Source organism: Lactuca sativa, chromosome 4, assembly GCF_002870075.4.
Source record: "Lactuca sativa cultivar Salinas chromosome 4, Lsat_Salinas_v11, whole genome shotgun sequence".
Taxonomy (NCBI): Eukaryota; Viridiplantae; Streptophyta; class Magnoliopsida; order Asterales; family Asteraceae; genus Lactuca; species Lactuca sativa.
The window spans coordinates 25,466,348-25,483,089 of NC_056626.2; the positions used below are offsets into that span (position 1 = coordinate 25,466,348).

The 16,742-nt window shown below is 30.7% G+C and overlaps 2 protein-coding genes across 4 annotated transcripts; one reads left to right on the forward strand and one right to left on the reverse strand.

The window, feature by feature from the left end:
• Positions 1 to 8,561: 8,561 nt before the first annotated feature.
• Positions 8,562 to 11,886, forward strand: LOC111894474 (uncharacterized). 3 transcript variants are annotated; one of them, XM_023890549.3, is made up of 10 exons: positions 8,562 to 9,105; positions 9,193 to 9,270; positions 9,643 to 9,979; positions 10,052 to 10,311; positions 10,405 to 10,507; positions 10,593 to 10,693; positions 10,766 to 10,940; positions 11,021 to 11,191; positions 11,295 to 11,395; positions 11,570 to 11,886. In XM_023890549.3, exons 1-10 carry the CDS (start codon positions 8,779 to 8,781, stop codon positions 11,633 to 11,635), a joined length of 1,719 nt encoding a protein of 572 aa, XP_023746317.1. In that variant the 5' UTR covers positions 8,562 to 8,778; the 3' UTR covers positions 11,636 to 11,886. The 3 variants fall into 3 exon arrangements, with proteins under 3 accessions (XP_023746317.1, XP_023746318.1, XP_023746316.1); XM_023890550.3 differs by having other exon boundaries at positions 8,563 to 9,105; positions 10,085 to 10,311; XM_023890548.3 differs by having other exon boundaries at positions 8,563 to 9,105; positions 9,643 to 10,311.
• A 412-nt stretch (positions 11,887 to 12,298) lies between these two features.
• On the reverse strand, positions 12,299 to 13,657 carry LOC111894427 (reticulon-like protein B9). The gene is made up of 5 exons (XM_023890504.2): positions 13,477 to 13,657; positions 13,100 to 13,280; positions 12,882 to 13,011; positions 12,731 to 12,800; positions 12,299 to 12,630 (listed from the first exon to the last, which is right to left on the reverse strand). The coding sequence occupies exons 1-5, from the start codon at positions 13,586 to 13,588 to the stop codon at positions 12,461 to 12,463; spliced, it is 663 nt and encodes a 220-aa protein (XP_023746272.1). The 5' UTR covers positions 13,589 to 13,657; the 3' UTR covers positions 12,299 to 12,460.
• Between the last annotated feature and the right edge of the window lie 3,085 nt (positions 13,658 to 16,742).

Below are 16,742 nucleotides of genomic sequence, written 5' to 3' on the forward strand. Positions count from 1 at the left end.
ACATTTTGAAAATATTAGTCATTTTTCTAAAAAATTGCTTTTTAGTTATATTTGTTAATATTAATTTAAAATATGATTAGTTTACGTAATATTCCTAAAACGAGTTGAGTTAGGTGCGAGCTTAGTTGGCTTATTAGCATAATTTGTTTGGTTATTTTACATTATCAACAATAACAATACCCACATTGCACAATACCTAGGCATTTCGATATCCAACCGACTCTGAAAATTATTTCCTATGGGTTATTTGAAATATACACTTCAATTATCCGTTGTTAAAAAATAATAATATAATTTGACATGTTTTCTTATAAATAAATTAAACTTTTAATCAGGGTCGGTTCATAGATATTTCATGCCCTGGGTGAAGACACTTAAAAATGCCCTTATATGCCCTTATATTTGTACCGAACTCAAAAAAAAGTTTAAATTTATTAAACAAAATTGAATCATATTCTTTAAGTGCTCAAAGAATAGGTAAACAAATTTCTCCAACAAATCCGGTCTACAAAAGAGGGCAGTCATGTAAATTTACAAATGGCATGAACAATAAACCTTGGTCAAAGTTACATTGACTAAATCTTAAGGTATCAGTTCATGAAATCCAGACCAGTTCTTCCATAACCTAAGTAGAACATGGAAGTTTTTATACATTAACAAGAGATTTGCTTCATCATCAAATCCATATTAGAAAATTGCTAATGTAGCCCCAAAATCCTGAATCAAGAGAGAGGCAAAAATAAAAAAATGTTGTGCCTTTTGTTCATTTATTTTTGTATTTACAAAAATACTCCAACAACTACACAAATCATACATATCTACGCAATCAATGCAATGAAGATTGAGACGAACACAAAAAAGTGATATTTGAGCTTTGACTTTCATGATTTGGTTGAATCCATATGTAAATAACTCATTTACATAAGTATACACAAGCAATGAAGATTGAGACGAATACTTCTGTAACAAAATGTTCTAAAAAGTAACAAATTCTAATTCATATAGAAATATAAATGTAAAAAAAAACAACCCTAACTTATAATTCATTATTATAAACTTGTGTTGAAAGCCATTCATATCCTATATAAACATGAGATTTAAACAACAATGATAAAAAGAAGGACCAACAACCAAAATATTGGACAGATTATAGAAATGCTTATATAAAATCTTCAGAACTTCAGAAAATATCAGACATGCTTATATAAAAAAACATAGAAACACAGACTTATATCACTAAATCTTATATCAAATTTTTGGAAAAGGGAATTGCATCAGTCTTTGAAAAATAGAAGTATCAGAAAAGCTTTCAATCATACTATTTTTAATGTTGTTTAGAAGAAAAAGATCAGAAAAACCTTAGTCCTAGCCTCCTCGATATGAAAGATAGAATTAGAAAAAACTCAACCCTCACTTCTTTGTATGAAATAAAGAATTAGAAATCAACATGTATTTTTTTTTTCTTTAGAAGAAAATAATCAAATCCTAGAATCTTTGGTATAAAAGACAGAACTAGAAATACTCAAATAACTGAGTCTTTCAAACTCCTCGTAGTTCTCACAGTCTCTTTGTCTTCGCCATGATTTTTTTACCAATCGAGAATTACCGCCCATTCCATTCATGTTTCAACATCCCTTTGGTCATTCCCTTACCTTACCCATACGAGTTGGACATAATCTGATGCCCCTTGCTATATTGCTGCCCTGGGCGACGGCCCAGCTCGCATTGCCCTTGGGTCGGGCCTGCTTTTAATATATGACTAAAAGCATCAAGTAATATGGATGTACACATAAGCTTATGATGAAAATTGCCATTTGGTTGAGAGGATAGAAGCAATCTATTAAACATGCAAATAAAATAATGCCATGTAGAAAATTTAAAGTTCTATGTAAGCTTGAAGGATTATGTTTTAAAATTGAATAGAGTGGATGCTTAAAGATAATGAAAGAGTATATATAACTTAACGAATGATTTTTATTAGTCGAAACAAAAAGTGTAATAGTACACGTTAAAACGATGAGAAATTATCGAATTAACCATTTATAATGAAGTTATTAACAAAAAATGATTTATTTTTTTGTGTTTTTGAAAAAATTATATTTTTTCTTAAATGGTTAATTCCGGACTTGTTTTTGACATTTAAGATTGATCAAAAATATTTAACGTGTATTTATTTTTCTTATTTACACAATTTTTTCCAAAAAAACTTTATTCACCCATGTTTGAAATGTCAATTTCGAAATCTCTAACATCATTATTTTTCAACTAAATGCATGATTTTAAGCCATAGGTATAAGTTAAAACGATGAGATATTATCGAATTAACCATTTACAATGAAGTTTTTAAAAAAATAATATTTTTTTTTTGTGTTTTTGAAAAATCATATTTGTCTTAAATAGCTAATTCCGGACTTGTTTTTGACATTTAAGGTTGATCAAAAATATTTAGTGTGTATTTAATTTTCTTATTTACACAATTTTTTCCAAAAAAACTTTATTCACACATGTTTGAAATGTCAATTTCAAAATCTCTAACATCATTATTTTTCAATTGAATGTATGATTTTAAGTCATAGGTATATACTTCTTATTTGCTATGTTTATTTAATTTCTTATTAGATTTTAGTAAAAAACGAAATATATTTATGAAATTACAGAATTATTCATCAGATTTAAGACTTATCGAAATTTTGAATTTTTTTTTTTCAAATGAAATACTTTTGAGTGGTACGGAATAATCCATTTTGAAATATTAGTCATTTTTCTAAAAAATTGCTTTTTTGTTATATTTGTTAATATTAATTTAAAATATGATTAGTTTACGTAGTATTCCTAAAACGAGCCCAGTTAGGTGCGAGCTTAGTTGGCTTATTAGCATAATTTGTTTGGTTATTTTACATTATCAACAATAAAAATACCCACATTGCACAATACCTATGCATTTTGATATCCAACCAACTCTGAAAATTCTTTCCTATGGGTTATTTGAAATATACACTTCAATTATCCGCTGTTAAAAAATAATAATATAATTTGACACGTTTTCTTATAAATAAGTTAAACTTTTAATATATGAATAAAAGCATCAAGTAATATGGATGTACACATAAGCTTATGATGAAAATTACCATTTGGTTATATTTTGGGCCCAGGACAAAAGAAAAAAATGGACCCTTAAAAACATAAATGTCATCAAGATTTTTATAATAAATCAATAACTAAAAGAAAATTATTTGTACTATCTTCTAAATATAACAATTTCCATAAAAAATTTGGGCCCCTTTAAAAGATGAGCCTTGAACGGTCGTCCCTATCGCCCACCCTTTGGGACGGGCCTGTTTGGTTGAGAGGATAGAAGCAATCTACTAAACATGCAAACGAAAAAAAAGAAACATAAAATAATGCCATATAGAAAATTTAAAGTGCTATGTAAGCTTGAAGGATTATGTTTTAAAATTGAATAGAGTGGATACTTAAAGATAATCCTTCAAAAACGATGTGTAACAATATTTATTATCCATTTGGTTTGATAGTATATATGCATTTCTTTTTGTTCATTATTCGGCAGTTGTTAATGAGCTTCCACCACCATAAAACATGAAAATCTAACCGTAGTAAAGAAATTTTCAAATATAATCAAAACACATATTTTAGTGCCCAAAAAAAGGGTTTTCAAAAACGACAAATGAATCTGCAAAGGGTCTTCAACTATCGTACTGCGGACTCGTGCTAACGTTCAAATTTTAAGGATTTTTTATTTTATTTTATTTTTGTATAATTTTGCTTAATCTGCAATATGGTACCTGAGTCCGCAATATCCTCTCTGTGGATTGACGGTATCTTATGCAAACTAAGCGGTATAAATTTCAATATATTTTTTTTTTGGTTTTATTCCAATTTTTTGTCTATGGAATGTAGATTTTGTATAGACAACGAGACAAAAAATTCCAGAATAAGAAAAAGATTTATTGAAATTTATCCTGCTTAGTTTGGAGAAGATACCACCAGCCGCACAAAGTGTACTTTAGACTAAACAAAATTACGAAAAATATCCTAAAATTCGATTGTTAAAATGAGTCTGCAGTATGAAAATCGAGTACACAGGAGGCCCTTTACGGACTCATTGGTCATTTTTTGGCACTAAAATGTTTGTGTTGGTTATATTTGAAAACTTTTCTGTATGAAATAAATGTAAAATTATGCTTGTAATTTGTAAACCAGTTGCTTGAAAGGATCATAGTGGATATACCGGGTTCAAGTTTCTGAGGTGATATGTTATTATAGTTGAGGTGATATGTTATTATAGTATAGACATGAAATGCACTAAACCATAGGGCTTATGGCCCATGTATACAAAAAAAAGGTTTCAAAAGTTAAGTTCTCATATATATCAGTTGGTATTATACCAGCTTACCAAGGATACACTCATACACATATATACAAAAAAATACATTAAGCCCGGCCCATTTATACATTAAGCCCGGGTTCAAGAGTTTGTTATACATTAACCCAAATCTTAAAGAGAGCCGTGAGATTTTAGAACTTGTGCAATTTAATAAAAAAAAAAAAATAGCCCTTAAAACTTAAAGGTCTAAAAATTTAAGCAACACAGTAATAACCAATAACCAATGTTTTAAAAATCGGTTTTTTAGTTGAATCGGTATGGTGACCGGTTTTCGGTTCAACCGGTTTGACCACCGGGTCAACCGGTTTCTATAGTTTTCATGTTTTTTCCTATTTTCCTACACATACATACATATATAAGTCATGAATTTGATGTTTACAAAATTCAAACATTAAAAATACATAAAAAAAAAAGTTGTAGAATAATCCAAATACATTAAAATAACACATAACCATAAGTTTTAGTGCTTTACATTAATTCATATAAGTCAAAAAGAAAATGAAGTATAATAACGTAACGAAATATAGTTTTAAATGAATATAAACACATGAAAAACTTTATAACATTTATCATATGTTTTTATTTAGAGAAAACTAAATAGATATGAAAAAAATCACCAAAGTTTATTATATAAATTGTTCTTTTTCATGTATTTTTATTCGATCTAATCGGTTCAACCGGTTTATTTTGACCAGTTCAACCGGTTTTTTTTAAAAACCGGCCGGTTCAATCCGCTTCAGAAAACAATGTAAAACTGGTGATAGTTGAACCGCTCCCTCCACTGGTTCCCGGTCCAACCGGTTCGACTGGCCGGTTCAAACCGGTTTTTAAAACATTGGTAATAACTTTCCGTTTTCTTTTGCAAAATACATAAAATTAATAAAAGACAAAATTGCAAAAATGGTCCCTGTGGTATGCAAAATTTTGGGGTTTTAGTCCAAACAGTGACTTTTTTGGTTTCGTAGTCCTTTTGGAGTGGTTTGTATGTGAAAATGGTCCCTCCGAAAATTGAAATGACTATAATACCCTTGGGGTATTTATTTTTCATTTTTCTTTCATTTTTTTTTCATTTTTTTTAAACTTAATATTTATTTATTTATTTTAACAATTAAAAAAATAATAAAGGACCCACCTCTCTCCCTCTCTCTCTCTCAATAAAGCACACAGCTCATTTTTTCTTCCGATCTCAACTTCAACGAATACGAAGGGCGCGCTGCCACCTCCGACGATCTTTGAGGCAGCCACCGCACCACCTTCCATCGCCCTCCACTGGTCCGGTATTGCACCCCACCACCATTGCTCTGCCACTCCTTCCCCGTCTCACCTACGCACGTCGCCGATAACAAGAAATGAGAGCAAGACCGATGATTTGTGTTTCATGTTTTGTTATAGGTCCAGTTTCGTTTTTGTTTCTACAGTTTTTGTTATAGGTTCGGTTTCAATGATTTGTGTTTCATGTTTTGGTTCTGTTTGATATGGGTTTCATTTGATTTGGTTTTGCTATGAAGATGACGAACTTGTTCAGGAATAACTGAGAGAAGCCCAAAAGCATATTCAAGATTAGAAGCCTCTACATCAGAAAGCTTAGCTGAGAAGCCATGAAATCGATTTTTGGTTTAATTTAAAATCGATTTGGGGTTTAATTGTTTAACTTGAAGGTATTACAAATTTGGGATATATATTTGATTCTTCTGTAAATCTTAATCATTATCTAATCTTTTACAACAAATTGGAGAGAGGGGTGACCGAAGAGGGGAGGGTGGGGTGCAATAACCTGTTTCACAACAAGAACACTTCAAACAACCCATCATCTTCTCTAGCAATCTAAACCTAATTAACCTGTTTCACCTTCAAAAACATAACGAACACTACCCCCGAAAATCACCGCTATCTGATGTTGTAATATTTATACTTAAACAACCTCTTGAGTGTATAAGTACTGATTCTAGAAGAAGAAGAGTTATGGTGTTGATTTGGGGATGTATGAAGAATACGAAGAAGATGAAATTCTTCAGCAGAGAGAGAGAGAGAGAGAGAGAGAGAGAGAGAGAGAGAGAGAGAGAGAGAGAGAGAGAGAGAGAGAGAGAGAGAGGTGGGCCCTTTTTTATTTTTTTAATTGTTAAAATAAATAAATAAATATTAAATTTTAAGAATAATGAAAGAAAAATGAAAAATAAATACCCCAAGGGTAATATAGTCATTTCAATTTTCGGAGGGACCATTTTCACAAACAAACCATTCCAAAAGGACTACGAAACCAAAAAAGTCACTGTTTGGACTAAAACCCCAAAATTTTGCATACCACAGGGACCATTTTTGCAATTTTGTCTTAATAAAATTAAGATTCCATTAAAAATAATACCTTTTTTTTTGCTTCTACTTCAAAATAGTTGATCTTTCTTATATTTGATGAAATAAATTTTGCTTCTATTTTTGTTTTAATGCGCCCGAATTCGAGAAAATCAAAATCATAAACATTAAACAATGAAAAAAACTGATTTAATATAAACAATATCAAAAATATAAATGTATAATACTTTCTGGCTTTTGAATTTCGACACTTCAAAAATCAAAACAACCAAGATATTTGACAATCAAGTAATTTGTTGTTTTAATGATACTGTCTGGATTCAAGAAAATAAGAATAAAAAAGAATGAAAAATGATTTACTTCTAAAGTATAAATAGTAAATCAAATTCAAAAACAGAAATATGGGTTATGAGTATTGAGTGATTGTCTTGTGATTTATGAAGAAAGAAGTAAGAAGAATAAACCAGAAATCGATTGAATTAGTATTGAGGGTCGAGGTAATTTCTTCTAGATAAGTATTTTGGATTTAAGGCTTTTAGCAATAAACATATAAAAAAAATCAAAAGATTAAAGAATGTTGTTATTGTCTTATCGACCTGTGATAACAATAATTGGTGCAACATAGATTTTTGATTCCCAACGTTGAGGATAAAGGAACCAAAGCATCGCCTATTTTCCCTAGAATTTGATTCCGTTTTCCGATTTACCGACTGTGTCTATCTGTAATTTGTGTATCGTTCCCGCCTAACCTATTTGTACAATTGGGCCAAAAATTGAAGACGTGTTAAGGTAAATCAAGTAAAGTTTGGGTCTAGGATTTCGGCGAGCCCTGTTAATAGGCATCTTTTGAACATTGGTTGGTCCGATCCTACTCTTAAATTGACTATAGGAGGTCACCATGCTATTTTTTTGAACAAATATAAATAACTTACCTTTTGAGTGAAAGCTTTTTAACAATTTAAATAATTCATTACACATGTATTACATCAACTTTTTAAATTCATTACACATTTGTTACATCAACTCTTTAAATTCATTACCTTTTGAACAATAAGTGTATGAGTTGACTCTCTCCAAGGGAGAGTCTTTTTGAAAAGAACATGTGAATGGACACATATTTTTATTTGTTTGGACACATATTGGAAAAGTTAATGGTAGAAACAAACAAAGATACAATAGATCCACTGATATATCTTCTGAAAGTAACACTAATTTTTTCCATTACAGCATCCACCTTGTCCGTGCACTTTTGTAATGAAGTGGATAAATAAAAATTCATGTAATAAGACGATTAATCAACTTTATAAATGATCATCCAATGTGATAATCTTAAAGATAGTTTTCACATGTTGGGATTGCACTATGGCATAAGTGAAAACAATTCACCTTAACCCTTTCTTTCATTCTTGTGTTTTAGAAATATTTATCTTAACCAAGATTCATCCTAATCATTTTAAATTCGCGCTTTCAAGTTTATTCGTGACAATTATGTTAATCCTTGCGAGTTATTCGCGAATTTTAGTATGTTTGCTAATTCACGGCTGATTTAGCAATTTTTTTTTAATAACAAACTGTCTTTTATTGTTAGAAAAAATAACTTCGTGAATTCACAACGTAATTTTTGACACTTTGCATGGTCTTTTGTGATAAAAAAAAAGTCATAAACATATATTCCATAAAAAAAATAGTCATTAGTGAATAACTCAAAAAAGAAAAATAAAAAAAATTCAATCTCCTTTAGTTTACCAACTATACTCTCTATATAAAATATTTCATTCCAAATTTTTCCAGATTTTTTTTTTTTTTTTCATTTGGGTTAAAATTTTCGATATTCACAACCAAGGTAGACCAGAGATGTTGATGCATATGACAGATAGAGTCAAAGCGTGCATGCCCTGCTCTGGTAGTAGCACGTGGGGATTAATAGTTTCACTTTCTTCAGATCCATCATCATCCTCCCGGCTGCCACCGCCACAACTACCCTTTGACTCCATGACACGCAATCACTCAAGCTTTATCTAAAATTTTCCGTTTTCATTTTCCCCAATTACAAACATCTAAAAATGACTATGTCGGCGATCATCCACTTTCAATCGCACAACACCGTCGTTCCTACCCCTCTCCAAATGGCATCGCCATCATCCGCCGCCCTCCGCCGCGTCTGCTTTCAACTTCCCTTCCGCCGTCTTCCTCCGTTGCCATCGCTTCGGTTGACATCGGTTGTTAGAGTTAGGGCTTTCTCTTCTGATGAGACGGAGCCCGAGATCTCAATCAGTGGCGAGAAGGTTTCTAATAAGCCTCCGATTTGTACTGCTGACGAGCTACACTATGTTTCTGTCAATAATTCCGACTGGAGACTTGCTTTATGGAGATACCATCCTTCTCCGCAGGTAACTTGTTAATGGAGACGAATCTTAGTTATATCTGACTTCTGATTTCGTATTTTGCTTATTCTGTTATTCATTATGTTATTACAGGCTAAATCGAGAAAGCATCCACTATTGTTGTTATCAGGGGTGGGAACAAATGCGATCGGGTACGATCTCTCACCTGAGGTGAGTTCGATTGTTTCTCCTTCTTTCCCTATTTACTATCATATACTGTATATCCTTGATTTTATATCAGTCAAGGGTAAAAAAGATGAGCATAGATGAGTGAGGCAAACATTAATAAGTTGTCTGCTAGTTTTTAGTGAGTAGTAACAACTGATGATAGATTCTAGGAGATTTGATACAAAAGAAGGGGAAAATGGAATCTACAAGCTACCAAAACCAGAGAGTGAAGCAAAAGGGACATAGTAAACAATCAACTTCTAGTGAAAGATGAGATTATAAAAGAGGAAATGTGGTAGTTACCTTCATTCTTTATGTAATGAGGATAGATTATTAGATTCTAGGAGATTGAGAAATTACACTGTTTGCTTGCAGTCTTCATTTGCTCGATACATGTGTGAACAAGGATTCGACACCTGGATTCTCGAGGTTCGAGGAGCCGGCTTAAGCATGCACGGGTCCCACCCCAAAGACATTGAACAGTCAGCACACGCAATATCCAACCAGATGGAAGCCGTTGCTGTTTCCGGAGCAGAAACCGTTATATCCGCATCACAGTCTTCATCTAACAATACAAAGGAATCACCGATTCCACTGGAATCAGAGATTCCAGTGGAATTACCAACCGTCTGGGAGGAATCAATACTTGTCACTAAGTTAACCGAAACCCTCATAAACCTTTCAGATAGAGTATCCGGCTTCCTAAGTGAAGGTCAATCAAGACTAATCTCTGCTAAATTATTTGACCAATTTTCAAAACTCATAGGCGATTCTTTCCTAGCAGAACGTTTTAACGAAATAAAGAAAAACATTTTAGGTTTATTGGAATTAAAACAAACCTCAAGTGTTGCAAGTCAAATACAAGACCTGAGTCAAAAACTAATCAATATTATTGAAGAAGGTCAACGTTCTATTTCACCACCATTATTTGACCTTCAAGAACGTTTGACCACAACCATGGAAGACTTCCAGAAACAATTGGACATGATTGTCAAATATGATTGGGACTTCGATCATTACCTTGAAGAAGACGTTCCTGCTGCGGTGAGGTGACATTAATATAGAATTTCCCATTTTACCCTTTTGTATCTACAGATATATTATTAAACAAATCTTGTTTCTAAATTATAACAACAGATGGAATATATAAAAGCGCATACTAAACCGGAAGATGGTAAATTAGTTGCTGTAGGACACTCCATGGGTGGCATTTTGCTATATTCCATGCTATCACGATTCGGTAAATATTAATAATATTTACTATTTTGCCCTTCTAGTTTTTTCTTAAACCAACTTTTAAAATATTTTTAATTCTCATTCTAAAGGTGCTGAAGGAAGAGAACCAGGGTTGGCTGCGATTGTTACTTTGGCATCTTCACTTGATTACACTTCTTCAAAATCAACACTAAAGTTACTGGTACCACTTGTAAGTGAATATATCTTATGATTTACCTTTTTACATATGACTAGATTATAATTTATTTATTTGTTTATGCAGGCGGACCCCGCACAGGTGCTGAATGTGCCTATTGTTCCTTTAGGAGCAATGTTAACAGCTGCATATCCTCTAACATCGCGTCCTCCTTATGTTTTATCATGGCTTAATCATATGATATCAGCACAAGACATGATGCATCCAGAGTTATTGAAAAAGCTAGTATTAAACAATTTCTGTAAGCATATCGTATTTTTCTAGGATATTGTTTAGTAATAATAAATAAAATAATTTAATGAGATTTTAAATTTGTTGAAGGTACAATACCTGCTAAACTGTTGTTGCAGCTGACATCAGCATTTCGTGAGGGTGGTTTGTGTGACAGAAGTGGGAAATTTTTTTATAAAGATCATATTCATAAAATCAATGTTCCTGTGTTGGCCATTGCAGGGGATCGAGATGCCATATGCCCCCCTGAAGCTGTACAGGGTAAGCTGTCTAAATGTTTTGAAACTACCCTTGTACTTTTGAGAAAATGGCGGTTTCTACTCTTCATTGATATTTGATAATGTTGTTGTTATTGAATTGACAGAAACAGCGAAGCTGATTCCTGAGGGGTTGGTTAGTTATAAACTATTTGGTGAACCGGATGGCCCACATTATGCGCATTATGATTTGGTTGGAGGGCGATTGGTAATACCTCCATACTTTTTTTTAAAATTTTTTTTTTGTGATATAGCTGATCTCTGCAATTCTGGCTGTTATTTGAGATGAGGACCAAAATTGTAAAAATTAGCTATACTCAGGGACCAAAGATGTAATTTAGTTAAAAAAAATATTAAGGGTGTGTGGTTTGAATGAATGCAGGCGGTTAATGAAGTGTATCCATGTGTTGTGGAATTTCTGAGTAGTTATGATGAAATTGAAAAATGATATTATTATGAAGGAAATGAAGGAAGGTTTATTGAGTGAAGGAAGATCGAAGAAACATATCATATGGTTGTCCAGAATGTAGATAGATAGTTTGTGAATGAAAAATATATAGTAAGATCGATGTTGTATCATAATTCATGCGAAAAATATTGTACAAGTTAATTAATCTGTCAAGCAAAAGTGTTGTTTTAATTTAAACTAGAATTGTTTATTTGGAGAAATCAATTTGTTGATGATGAATGAGTTGAGTATTTGGCATTGCTTGCAAGTACCAAAATATCCTATTTGGTGTTTGGATGTGCCTCGTGAAATTGCTTAATAAATAATTTATGCATTTTTGTTTTTTTAATACAACATAAAATATATTGTATATCTTTTAAATCTGTTTATAGTATTAAATTTCTTTTATGGATCCGAAGCAAGTACGATTTCAACATAGATCAATGAATGCCTTCCACACTGTTGGATAGAATTTTGATAGTTAATGTTACGTTTGTTTGCTAAATAGAATTTTGATAGTTAATGTTACGTTTGATAGCTAAAAATTAACCATATATAATAATTGGAACTTACAGAAGAATATGAAACAGGTTCAATTTCATGTAGTTCTGATTGTGAGATTTCACATTTCTTTGTCCGATAAACACTCGACCACGTTAGAAGGATCCAACAAGTTAATTTTTATGGTATATATGTTTATATAAGTTTTCTCCAGATGTATACATATACCATGCTTATCTATACAAGTATACAACATTACTACTACATTAGCCACCACATGCGTACGTACATGTCTTTTGAATTTAAATAGAAAGTATTTAACGTTTATTTGCGCTTCTTGTCCTTAACTCGTCCTCTTGGGATCTTGTTTAGGACTTTGGAATCAAATTTCTTCAACACCTTCTTTGCATCTTTGCTCCCTTTGCGTATGAGGCGATCAACTTCTTGCTCGTATTGTTCATACAATACTGGTAAAGTTCCAAGACAAATAAAACCTACATAGACATAGAGAATGCAAACCCAAACATATATAAGATCAACATTCATTCGGGTTTTTGAGCTAATAATTAACCATATATAATAATTGGAACTTACAGAAGAACAAGAGATTCAAAGAACTGAAATAACTGCCAAGAACTGAAATCATCCATAAAGATCCGATCACCTACAAGACGATCATATATGAAAATTTCTTCATGAATATTTAATATTAGAGTAAAGAAACATAGTTTAAATGCATGCGTACCAAGAAAAACTCAATGAAATTTTCCCCGCTTGAGATCTCATAGAATCGGAGTAAGACCCAATTTACTTTCCTATACAACCATCTGAATACAGATTCTTGTATCGTTATCTCATGTATATCAGGAAGATCCCTACATAGTACAAATTCAAAACAAGTTATTTTATAAAATTATTTCTCCTTTTGGGAAATCTGTATCATAAGGTGTAAAAAAACATTACCAATTGGCGAATTTTGCTGCTGTGTATGTGAGAAAGACGATCAACATAACAAGGATCGAGATGTGACAGATTAAAGAAACAAAGTTGTACTCAACAACCTCAAAGAGAAACCAGATCATCGTAATTCCTAGCAGAATTGCTGCTGACAAGCTTTTGTTTCTCCATAAAAGTAAGTTTGCAACTGCGACATAAATCAATTAAACACAACATTAATTTAGGAAAGCTAGCCATCTTGTTAATCACAAGAGGTTTCATTATTTTGATACATAATGTCAATAAAATAACTTCAAATTTAATCTCAATATATGGTGGTCAACGTATATTTAAAAAAAAAAAACTTAATACATTATTGAAATAACAAGTTTTTTTAGAGATACCTTGTCCTCCACCAAGTAAGGAATGTACAGATCTTTCACGACCAAACAATTTGGTAGTTGGAGCATTATGATCGTTGGAGTCTTCTGCTTCAGAAGAAGAATATATCAACATGTTTAAAGGGATCGTATGAAATTCAAGAAATGTAAATTTTGATGTTCATGTGTGTACGTGTTATTTGGATTTTAGGAAAGATGCATAGTTTATATAATCAAAATTAGGGTTCCAAGCTTTGTATTCAAGAAATCTTTAAAGTTGGAAGAAAGGGATGACTTTGGAATGAGTTGTCTCCTCACTATGACATGAACAAAACTAACAAATTGAATTTATGGTTGTCTTATTTATCCGGTTATATGATAAGATTAACAAAGAAAATATTTTCTATACTACATTATATACAAGTATCACATGTCTAATCTATATCTAGTTTACATCAATACCTTTATGGTTATTCATTTCCAAAGATAACCCCTAGACCCCAATCCCTTTTGTCGCCAAAACATGTTCAAATACGAATGTTTCTATTTATTCTAACTATCTCTATAAAAAAATAGTATATCCTAATAAATAAATATTATTTTTGCTAAATATCAACTTTTCATTGAATTTGACACATCATTTTCTTGAAACTTTAGAATTTTTTTTCACTTGTTACTTTTTTTTAATTCAAATGTCACATATTAAATGTCACCTCATATTAATTAATTTTATTAATATAATAATTAATATATATTACCGTATATAGTATGAATCCCTATATTTTAGGTTTGGAACAAAAACGAAAAAACAATTTATTTAAAATACATATTGAATTATAATAAAAAATTATTGTCTCTTTTGAAAATCAAAACTCTTAAATAAACGAGTTAAATTCATAAAGTTGAAAATTAGTTTTATTATTATTAAGGTTTGAATCAAAATTTGCAAATCACAATCATGAAATCAAACATCTTTAATGATACTTTGTAAACAAAGTCTGCTACTTATTTTATTTTTGATTATATTTAAAAAAAATAATTCTACATATACAAAAAAAAACATTATACATTTTGACATTAACTCTTTTTTTATGGGCCATATTGACAAACAAAAATTTGTGTCCATCAATATATGATTTATCAAAATTTAGTTTACATGTATAAATATAAATTTGAATTATGTCTCTATTTTATTTTTTGTTTTATAATATCTATATTATTAATTACTATTATTCTTAATTTTTTAGTTGTTCAATTAATTTGATATCAACAAAACATATTATGTTATTTTTATAAATTTTTATATTTAAACATTGATTATATATAATGACATTTTTTAATCAATATAAATTAAGCATTTATATAATAGTAGTTTTTTACTTTAAAAACTAAAAAAATAGCTACTCAATCAAGACGCATGAAAATGTGACTTTACTTTAAAAACTAAAAAAAATACCTAATATAAAGGTGTGAAAACGGAATATGTTAAAGTGCAATGTATTTATGAAACTTAACCTCAATATCCACGTTGTTGCTGAATGGGTGTTGGTGAATTCATAAAAAATCACGGGTCTTGGTGGTTGCTTTGTTGTCATATTTATTAATGCTTAAGTATTTTCTTGGGGCTATGTCGTTGTACTATTATGTGTTAGCATGGTGATTTGAATACACCATAAGTTGCTTCAACAAATGGTTTGAGTTCCTTGGGTTTTAGTTGTACAAAATTTGTCCCTTTTGCTGCATTGTGCTGAAGGGTATAAATGTCATTATGATCAAGTAGTGACTTTCGAATATGAATTACTTTATCAATCGTATAGATTGAATTACCTACTTATTCATCATTTCGTTTGTATTTATTTTAAATTTTACTTTAAAAAATGCTTAATATTTACACTTTTTTTTAATCAACCCGTATAGTACAAGGGTCTCACACCTAACACTAAAATATATAATAAAAAGAGAAATTGCAAATTTGGTCTGTATGTTTCACTTGATTTCTTTGGTTATTCAAATAATGGATTTGATCATTTTGGCCTAATTTATTTGTGGATTAAATGTAAATTACAAATATTGTGAATGTATGACCAATCATGGACCATTGGATTAAAAAAGAAATCTAAAGTTGTGATCTTTAATGACATGATCGTAAATAAAATGAAAAAATTAATTAGTTTATAAAATTAAACTATCTATAAGGGTACGCATACATGTACACACAATATACTTGCAACTTTTTATTCCCTTTCCCTTGAAAAATGATTTTCTTTTCTTTAACATGAGAATGATTAAGAATAAACCTTTATAATTAAGAATGAATTGTTGTGGCTTATTCTATATTATTCTTATGCTTAAGAATTACATTTTTCTTAACAATTCTCATGCTTATATATATATATATATCGAAAAGTGAATTTTCTCTGCAAGGTATATAAGTTTGGATACCCAAACCCACAATACTATCATATATGTATTACATTGTTCTTAAACTTCAACCCCTAACTTGATTTATTTCCAAAATTTTCGAAATTTTATTATTATCTTTCTCTTATATCACATCTTACTATCGAACACCTATCAGGTTATATTTTTTATAGTTGCAAATGAAAATTTGTAAGATGAAGATAATGATGGAATTCTGGAAATATTTCAAGTTAGCAATTGAATTTTAAGAACTTTGAGCAATTATAATGCATATGTGATACAAAGCAATGTAGTATGATGAGTTTTGGTACCTAAACTTATATATGTTGTAGGGTATCTTCATTTTTCCTATATATATATATATATATATATATATATATATATATATATATATATATATATAGACACACACACACACACAAACACACACACATACACACACAAACACACACATACACACATTATATTATTATACAAACCTTACTATTTTTAAAAACAAATTTAAGATGTCAAAGTGTTTAAGCTTAAAGTACAACAAACACTCAATAAGATAATATTAAATGTTAAATAGTGAAAAATTATTAGCTGAAAGTATAACCAAACACACGAATTTTAACCAAGACCTCTATAGTTTTGATCCAAAAGTTGTATCTTACAATATCTGCAAATATCTCTCCGTTCTGGCTAGTCTTCCCTTATATCTAGAATCTTTTTGCTGAACTTATCCATCATGCAGACTTTCTCCACATACTCTTTCACCACCTTCCTCTATCCATCTGCCTCCCTCTAACCCTAAAAGCCACCATATACCACCATTTACCACCTTCACTATACTTTTATGCTACCACTTTTATAATGCATATGTGATA

Bases quoted from the DNA above. Each gene is read 5' to 3' on its own strand.
- LOC111894474 (XM_023890548.3), top strand. From the start codon at position 8,779: ATGACTATGTCGGCGATCATCCACTTTCAATCGCACAACACCGTCGTT. The intron at 10,508-10,592 runs GTAAATATTAAT...CTCATTCTAAAG, and splicing joins TTCCATGCTATCACGATTCG to GTGCTGAAGGAAGAGAACCA. The intron at 11,192-11,294 runs GTAAGCTGTCTA...TTGAATTGACAG, and splicing joins CCCCCCTGAAGCTGTACAGG to AAACAGCGAAGCTGATTCCT.
- LOC111894427 (XM_023890504.2), bottom strand. From the start codon at position 13,588: ATGTTGATATATTCTTCTTCTGAAGCAGAAGACTCCAACGATCATAAT. The intron at 13,012-13,099 runs GTAATGTTTTTT...TGTACTATGTAG, and splicing joins GCAGCAAAATTCGCCAATTG to GGATCTTCCTGATATACATG. The intron at 12,631-12,730 runs GTAAGTTCCAAT...ATGTCTATGTAG, and splicing joins TTTGAATCTCTTGTTCTTCT to GTTTTATTTGTCTTGGAACT.